The 9,253-nt window shown below is 41.7% G+C and overlaps 1 protein-coding gene across 2 annotated transcripts in view; it reads left to right on the top strand.

Annotated features, from left to right (window-relative positions):
- The window catches only part of LOC111326907 (uncharacterized), a 12,165-nt gene extending 2,912 nt beyond the window's left edge, over positions 1 to 9,253 (top strand). The window contains exons 2-13 of one of the 2 annotated variants that reach the window (XR_015991837.1): positions 616 to 880; positions 1,208 to 1,355; positions 2,166 to 2,471; positions 2,907 to 3,249; positions 3,458 to 3,597; positions 4,373 to 4,747; positions 5,230 to 5,454; positions 5,828 to 6,073; positions 6,545 to 6,676; positions 7,458 to 7,940; positions 8,526 to 8,688; positions 8,862 to 9,000. Coding sequence is in view for 1 of the 2 variants with exons in the window: in XM_022930995.2 (XP_022786730.2) it covers positions 624 to 880; positions 1,208 to 1,355; positions 2,166 to 2,471; positions 2,907 to 3,249; positions 3,458 to 3,597; positions 4,373 to 4,747; positions 5,230 to 5,454; positions 5,828 to 6,073; positions 6,545 to 6,676; positions 7,458 to 7,940; positions 8,862 to 9,113 (2,907 nt within the window). In the remaining variant the exon portion in view is untranslated. Of the gene's footprint in view, positions 1 to 615; positions 881 to 1,207; positions 1,356 to 2,165; positions 2,472 to 2,906; positions 3,250 to 3,457; positions 3,598 to 4,372; positions 4,748 to 5,229; positions 5,455 to 5,827; positions 6,074 to 6,544; positions 6,677 to 7,457; positions 7,941 to 8,525; positions 8,689 to 8,861 lie in introns of both variants that reach the window. The other variant, XM_022930995.2, reaches the window with a different exon arrangement.

Here is a 9,253-nt window from a genome sequence, read left to right on the forward strand (position 1 = left end):
GCAGTGAATGGCGACTGAGAACATTTGTTCTGCGGTGTCGTCGGAAAGCTTAAACAGTCGAACATCGCGGACAGAACGGCAAACGACTAACGGCTAGCCGACGTTCAGCGTTCGCCGTTTTCACGGTGCTTAATCTATCTAATCTCTTGTCAACAGACGCTAAAAAATACTTTGGCACTCATCAGGACCTAAAATCCTACATAGCCGGAGGTTTAAGCGGCATGCGTTCTTTGAAGTATTGGGCGGCGGAGATACGAAATCATGCGCCGAATACCAACCACGAGCGTTTTGGGAGGAAAAATCAGACAAACTTACTTTCCTCTTCCCCACTTCTACAGTCAAAACTTGGTTACCTGGATTTCCGCCTTTGACGCCTTTTTTTTTTTTTCTGTAGTTGCCAAAATTCCATGTCAAAGCCGTTTTCGTGTTCTACCGACTTTCCTTGAGTAAATCCGCATCACGAGTGTGTAAGGGAATGAGTACGAGAAAGACAGAACCTCGCGTCTCCCATCTTACCCTTTCCCATCCCATTCCATTGGCCATTCTCTATTTTAAACAGACTTGATTTCAGAATGAGGCTACTCTCCTGACTCAGAGCTGTATTGTGTTCTTCAGCTGCAAACATGCTTCAGAGCCGCAAAAGGACAACTCAGCAAACGGCTGGGTCAGGAGGAAAAAGACGACGGATGTCTATAGGAGTACCAATGTACAGCCACCACAGAAACATGCTCTCTAAGCACCAAGATGGCAGCCACGAGCGCGAAAAGCCTTGGGCTGCTCTTGGTGCCTGGTTCATGGGGCCCAAGGCGGAGAATGGAAATGTGTTCCACGAACTTGTCACTCAAACTATTGATTCTCAGATAAACTTCCGTCGTCACGTGTAAGTCACCCAAAACTCATTTTTTATTTCAGTTGCTTTTTTTTTTCCAGGAGATGAGCGCAGAACTTAAATAAAATAATCAGCTAACTAAACGATTTTGAAGAAAATTACCAAAGTATCTACCTTACATTCATTTCATGTTCCAATAAGGCCCGGCCCTTTGTAATCTAAAGAAAAATTAAATGTGACCTCTCTTTGGCATACCCTTCCCTTCCCTTCCACTTGTCGCACCAATTACAATGACTGCATTTTGTAAATATTCAGCAAAATCTAAGTTTTAATAACGATATCGACATAGAACTGCACTGATGTATATTTTCGCTTTAGATATTTTCCGTGTGATCCTCCTTACGTGACCGATGAGCTCCGTGATACACACGCATTTAAAGCTTCTATGAACAAGTTAAAAACTGAGATGGAAGAACTTCAAAATAAAATGATGAATTCTGTGCCATTCTACAGCTCCAGATACAAGGTGACCTTAAACAACTATCGCTTCATCATCAGTCATATTCATACATACAATGAGCTTGCACCTCGCTGATCCTAGCACTAAACAGGACGCCAAGCCCAACGGTTTTTGTTTCATGTAAACCGCTTTTCGATTGGCTATCATAAAACATAAACCAAAGTAATAACAACGGCCAATCAGATAGTTTATTAGTTTATTTAGCTTCGCCAACCGGCAGGGACACCGCAATAGCTTGCAACAATTACTGCGGGCCCTGTAAACCCACCCATCCCACCCCGGGGGAGGACATCCATCACACAGTAATCTCGTGCGTGGGAAATTAACGTCTCCTACCCCCAACCCCGCAGGAGACGGGACCTCCATTTATTCGTCCCTATCCGAGAAGACTAGAATAATTAACCATTTCTTGATGTTATAGAAAGATAGCAAATTCTTTTCAATTATTTTAAGACCTTGAGGGTTGGTCCGGCCAGGGCTCGAACCCTGGACCTTCCGCATAACAATCCAGCGCACTATCCATTGGGCTAACTGGGCGCCGATGAAAGGAAAAATGCCAATAACACTCAACTGAAAATTTCTTGAAATTATATCGGATGAACAACAGTCACACAGCTTTGTTACATCATCCACGGAGCGGTAAAAAATGGTAGTTTGATCGTGTAGTCGAATCGTCCCAGTAACTGATGTCATTAAAAACTTAGACGGACTACTGTTGATAGCAGTTACTGACATTTTACTAAATTGCACGTTTGCGTCCAAAAAACTTGGGATAAATTCTGTCCATAATTTTATTCGTGTCATTTGATTACACAGGGCCATGTCAACTGGGATGTAGCTATGCCAGCTCATCTTGGTTACATCTGCGCTTTATTATACAATCAAAACAACTGTGCAGCCGAGTCATCCACCGTGACAACGTCATTCGAGCTGGAGGTTGGGACCGACTTGTGTGTGATGATGGGATATGATCCGGACAAAAGCATGGGACATTTGGTGACTGGAGGGACGGTTGCCAACATTGAAGCTCTTTGGGCAGCACGAAATGTCAAGTTCTTTCCATTAGGACTACGAAGGGCTCTGTGCAAAGAGGAGAAATTGGCTAATGCGAAACATTATGAGGTAGTATTTCCAAAGAATAGTTTGAATTTTAAGATCTCATCCTTTCGTTAACCCTTCACACATACTTTAGAATAATATTATTTGGAGAAACACGCGAATATCATAATTATTCAGGGCTTATATATTCCCCATTGGAAGTTTAGAATCCACCAATTCAGAGTATTCAGTAATCGTACAGTGCAAACCAGATGAAACTAGCGAAAAGACAGTAGTTACGTTCCTGCTCTCATTTCATTAGCCCGAGTATGTTTTAATCGTTTAATACCGAGTACTTTTTTCTATTTAAACTCAAACCCAACGGGTCCTCTCTTAACTAACTGCTCATGGAAGTATGGGACGGGTATTTGTCGTTAGGCTTGTTGAAAGGTGCTAGGTTTGACCGGCAGAGAACATCAGAACAGTAAGCAAACTGTGAGCATGCGCTTTTTACTTCAGGTCTTCTTTCCTCAGAGGGGGGAGAAAGGTGAACTGATCAGTGGCACTGAATGGGAATTACTTAATCTTGACACTTCCTCCATCCTCATCATGCCTGAGGAGGTGCAAAAACTGGCTGGGCTGGAAAATCCCAGTGAATTAATGAGATTACTGTCAGATTATCTCTACGAGTCTATTGGGGCAGCTGAGTTTGCTCGCCACCATCCCCTGATAGAGAACACCTGCGTGATAGTACCCAGTACCGCTCATATTTCCTTCACAAAGGCAGTCACCATATTGGGATTGGGTAAGAGTAGCCTCGTTCCAGTGGCAGTCGATGAAAACTCCCGGATGGACGCAGTCGGTAAGCAGTTTTATTTCAGAAAAAAGGGAAGAACTAGAGAAAGGGAGAAAAACAAGAGAAGTAGTGAGAAACGTAAACAAGAGAGCGAGTGCTAACGACGACATAAAATAGGGAAGACTGCAAACCACATGCTGGATCAGGAGTGATATTCTTTGGATTGATAAACCGCACGTGATGCATTCGGTAAAAATATACATTTCCTTTCTAGTTTTAAAAGACATCTTGGAGAAGCACCTAAACAGACAGGCTCCTGTAATGGCAGTTGTCGCAGTAATGGGAACCACTGAGGAAAGCTCGATTGATCCTCTTACTGATATCCTCAAGATACGAAAAGATTTTAGTAAAAAGGTAAAAATAGATGGGCATGGTAAACGCGAAGGTTGTTCATAATGGTATTGCGGAAGTCAATGGCTAACCGGAGAAAAAAGTAATTTCGACACAACCAAATAAGGAAGCTAAATAAATTTGTTTTCAGAAATTTTAAGAATACTCTTCGAAAAATAGGCGTCGAAAACACCACCGACACGGAAAGCCAGTAAAGCTAACCTGAACGCAAAATTCCCTAAAATACGATTCTCAGTAATGGGAACCACTGAGGAAAGCTCGATTGATCCTCTTACTGAAAACCTCAAGATACGAAAAGATTTCAGTAAAAAGGTAAAAATAGATGGCCGTGGTAAACGCGAAGGTTTTTCAGGAAGGTATTGCGGGAGTCTAGGACTAGCTGGAGAGAAAAGTCATTTCGACACAGCTCATTAAGGAAGCGAAATAACTTTGTATTAAGCAGATTCCAGAATATTCTTCAAGAGTATTCTAGTACATCCAAAACAACACCGACACAGAAGGCTGCTTAAGCTAACCTGAACACAACATAAGACTCTCCTTGACAAAAACATTACCAATCACAAAAGTAGGTATCATAGACGTCATTTTCCAACGAGCTTGTAGTTTAAAAAGATGTCGTGGTTTACGTAATTAGCGCACGCGTAACGTAGTGACTAAAGCTGTCGCAGCGCAAATTCAGAAAGTTTGAGGTTCCATTCCTCTTGAGGTCTCAAATTTTTTCCCTTTGTCTCACGCTCATAACAAAACAGAAAACATCTTTCTTGATCTATCATTGCAGGGGCTTGACTTTAGCATCCATGCCGATGGAGCCTGGGGTGGATATTTCTGTAGCATGTTACGTGATCAACCCAAAAACTTTTATCTTAAAGCACCGGAAGACTCTGGCTTTGTGCCTCAGTTGTATCTGAGTTCCTATGTCCACGATCAGTTGTCAGCTTTGGACCAATGCGACACCATCACTATTGACCCTCACAAATCTGGCTTCTGTCCCTACCCTGCTGGGGCTCTATGTTACAAGGATAGGAAGATGAACACCTTCCTCCAAATCACCAATAGTGTGGTCTATTACCATGGTGATGTGGCTCTTGGTAATATTGGAATTGAGGGATCTAAACCAGGTGCAGCTGCTGCATCCGTTTTGCTGGCAAACAGGGTAGGATTTGTTTAATATCACTTACACGAATGTCTTTATCAGTTATTATCATTAACTGCTGCGGACATGATACTTCTTCATCGTCCCTTATCTGGCATTAGATTTCCTAGTTCTTTAAAGACACGGCCAGTTTCTGTTCATGATGAGTTAACTCTCTCCGTGGTACATTAACAAAGCTGCTATTATTGAGGGTGCCAAAACATGTCTTGCCATTACTGTTATGATAGTAAGTCTGACGGCCGGACTAGTTACTGCATAGAGCGTATGGGGAGCCAGTTTGATTTTTTTTTCGGTTTAAGTTCTTGGTCAATCAACTTTCTTTCCTCACAAAAAGCTGCTCCCGCTCCTAGTAACGAATGTGGCCATTAGGTGTTTTTTTTACGAGAGAAACATAATCCTAGTGTTGCCACCTGTTGCACTTGTGTTGTAATCTTTTGCGGTAATGGCTTACATGCCAATCACACCTCTTAACTTTTGAATAGGTTATTGGTCTGCACAGAAATGGCTATGGTAGGATTCTGTCTGAATGTACGTTCACTGCTAAAATGTTGTACTGTCTTTGGATGACCCTCCCTGAAGAGGATGACCAGTTTATCATTGAAACCACTAAACCGCTGCCATCTTCATGGAAGGGAATGTCGAAGAAGAAGCAGAAGGAGTTTATCAGAGAAAGAATCACTGGTAAAAATAACGAAGAACTCGCCAAGGTATCTCAAGAATCGTAAATGGAAATTCATAAGTGAACTCAGTTAATAATAATAATAATAATAATAATAAAATAATAATATAATAATAATAATATAGTTTATTTCGGACCACTTGCAGCCTAAGGCTGAATTACTAGTACAGTTTTAAAAGCATACACACTGGAAACCTAAATAAATTTTATACACATAATACTTTACACAGGTTGATACTTAACGGTAACGAAATTTTTAAAACGCTTAGTCCTGACAAGTGTGCAGTGAGAAGATTTGCCTGATCGCAGACACATTTGTGTTGTGCTGTGAAGTACCCGCTCATGAATATGGGGGTATAAGGGATGGCGGATTACGAATTGTTCGTTTTTTTAAAAAACAGGACGATGAAGCCATGGAGTATTTGAAAGAGGTTGGTCCAGACACGCTGGTTTCGTGCTTTACCGTCAATTTAAAGGGAAATAAAAGCGTCGACGTCTGCAATTCCCTCAATATGGCGATATTTCAAGGCCTCAGCCATTCCTCAGGAGAAAGGACTGCACATCGAATTCCAATGATTGTGACATCATCTAGCATGCTTCACCACAAGCACAGCTCTGCTCTGAAGAACTTTAAAAAGAGGCTGGGGGTAAGGGGACACTATTATGGTAATTGTGACGTTCATAGTAAACAAAGTAATAAGGTCGCTTTTCGGTTGAGTGTTGTAAAACCAAACCTAAAGTCATCACAACAGCCAAACATAAGAAAGAAAAATGTCTGTAAGAGCCATGGAGTATAAAACCAACCAAACTGTAAAGCGCGGGAAAACGCGGACGACCAACATGTCGTGATTGGTATTAGTTTTTCATCTGATTGGTTGAGAGGGTAGCACGAGTTTTCTGGACCAGTCACAGAGCGGAGTAAACCAAAAAATCAATGCAATCCTTAGGATTCTTCTCGCAAAGTGTAGTTGTAATTGTGACACAGGAGAAATAGCATGCGGGTGGACTACTTCAAATCGTCGATCTTCAGTTTAATGTGACTATTAGTTAAGACACACCATTCATGCGCCAGAGGTCCGTGTTTGCACATTTACACCCGAAATTGGTTCCCATTCCAGCTTGATCCAAAGGGCGATTCCTCTGTCAAGTTCCTCATTACCACTTGCATGGATCCATGGGCAACTTCCATCGGATTCTTAGATAACTTGGCTTCTATCATGAGGAACAGCATTCTTTGCGCCATTGGAAGGGTAACGTAGAATATGACAAAATTCTAACAATACGATAACACAATGAATATATGAAATTCATATAGCTGAACTGAGGTTATAGAAACGTATTTGTGCACGATCCTCGCCGTAAAGGGTACTATTTAAGCAATAGTGAAAATATGATCTGAAAAAATTCAGGCCTGTACGGGATTCGAACCACTGACCTCTGCGATACTAATACAGCGCTCTACCGATTGAGCTAACAAGCCAACTGGGAGCAGGTATACGCAGTTCAGATATATGAATTTCATATATTCGTTGTGTTTGATTTATCATCTTACGGGTTTATGTCGAATTAATTTGATAACCTGTTCCCAGTTGGCTTGTTAGCTCAACTGGTAGAGCGGTGCACTAGTATCGGAGAGGTCAGTAGTTCGAATCCCATACAGGCCTGAATTTTTTCAGGTCAGATTTTCATTATTACTTTACTGCGAGGATCGTGCACAAAGACACAATACGATAACAATACGCGTATTCTAACACCTTCTCCAAAAGGACGAACCTTTCAACACCAAAGCAAGCGACTATAGCATCTATAGTTACAAAAGAGGCAAGAAAATCCCTTGTTAGCGTATCATTCAAAGATAAGAGAAACACCTGTCGGCCTGTTATGCCTGACCCGTTCAAAATTCTGGGCACAATTTTACAAAGCTTGATTCGAAAATGTAGAGTACAGTTATGCCTTTGAGGATAGACTTTTTTTGAGGATTCGTCAATCATGAAGTCGATGAAATGGTCAAATTGTTTTTTTTAATGTCAGGTGAAAGATCCCAAGTCCCATCATGACTTTGTCAGTACAGGAGTGGTTAATGATAAGCACCAAGTCATCGTTTATTACGCAGGCAACTTCAACAACATCTCCAAGCAGTATGGTACTGTCGCCACTTTGCAGTTTAACTCGGATAGTCAAGCAAAAGAGTACAAATCCAAGCAGGACTCTTTGATGGCTACCAGCACCGAACCCAGCCCAATTGTCTTCCGAAGTAAAAAAAGCACGCTACATGATGTGTTTTTTGGAGAATCGGAGTACGGAGATAAAGCTAAAGCGTTCGATTTATACATCGGACTGCCTTCTCGTGGAAGTAAGCCTTTCATGTCAGCTAGATTGAAGGTGGTGGATGTCCCACAGTACGAACACTTTGACGACGACGAATACCCGGAGTTCCTTTCGTACTTCATGTATGGCGATAAGAAGGACGCTTTCTTATTCCACATTCCAACTAAGAATCTTGATTTCCTTCAGGTAAATATTTTCACGAAGAATACAAAAGAAATTATATAAAAGCAGTTTCGAGACAACACTAAGGGTGGATACACGGAAAAGGTCGGAGAGGGGAGGGGGTTGAGGCGAGTGTGATATCCAACTTCCCGTCTGGACCTGTGGGCATTTTTACCAATTGCCTGACGCCAAAATCCTTGTAACAACCTGACTGCATGTTACCACACAATATAGAGTATTTAAGTTTTACTTGTTTGGCAATATCTCGTAGCTTATTGAGGCTATAGGGTAGAAAATAATATGTGTTTCCTTAATCAAATTCTGAACCTCCCCCACCCCCACCCCCCCCCCCCCAATGACGCCCAAAAAATCCTGGAGCTGCCCCGGCATGTGACCGTGTTAGAGGAAGAGTGTGTTTTACAAAGAGGCAAAGAAATCTTAAAAGACTGTACAATAACAATTGTCAGAATATGAACACAATTTTACGTCATTAACTGATTAAAATTGACTTCACTTTACTTCCGATGGTGTCGAGCCACTTTGCGTGTGGATTACTGATCAATTACAAGCTGACAAGCGCGTTTTTTCCAACCGGTTTTCTGTTTTTAGTGTAATAGAAAAATCCGAGCCCCAGATGGGACTTGAACCCACGACCCTCCGTGATCTAGTCGGATGCTCTAACCACTGAGCTACTGGAAACTCTATGGTGAGCAAGGGTCAATTTGTGGGCCTAGACTGGAACCGCATCGCGCGGCTACACAGCCAAGTATTGGTAAGCACCTGTGAAACTCACTAACAGCATCACGCTGTCACATTAAGGCATATCAAGATGCGGCCAACCAACCTCCAAAGTGAGCATGTAAAGATGAAAGTCCCATCTGGGGCTCGGATTTTTCTATTACACTAAAAGGTTTTCTGTTTTACTATATTATTTACTGACCGCAGATTGTCAAACTGGATGGCATTCCCAAGGGAGTAGGCTCAGAAGGCAACAAAGATCTCCTGCTAAAGAAAGGCATTGAGGTCAACTTGCCTGAGATCAGTGGATCCTGGCCAGAAGGTCATGACGATGTGAAAGATCCACTCAAGAATCATAAATACGAGATCAAATTTGTTGGAATCGATGGCGAAGAAGTTGCAAGTAAAGTGAGGATTAAAAGGAAGGTCTGGTTTGATGGAACTAAACTCAAAAAGTAAAGGTTACCAAGATTATTGTCAGTGCTTTAAGAACAAATTCAAATCGTTATTACAGATAATCATTTGTCGTGACTTGTAACATTCGACTTTAAGAGCAAATGTCACCAAATATCAAACAATTTTAAAATTTCGTGGCAACA

This window comes from Stylophora pistillata, chromosome 9, assembly GCF_964205215.1.
Source record: "Stylophora pistillata chromosome 9, jaStyPist1.2, whole genome shotgun sequence".
In the NCBI taxonomy this organism is placed as follows: Eukaryota; Metazoa; Cnidaria; class Anthozoa; order Scleractinia; family Pocilloporidae; genus Stylophora; species Stylophora pistillata.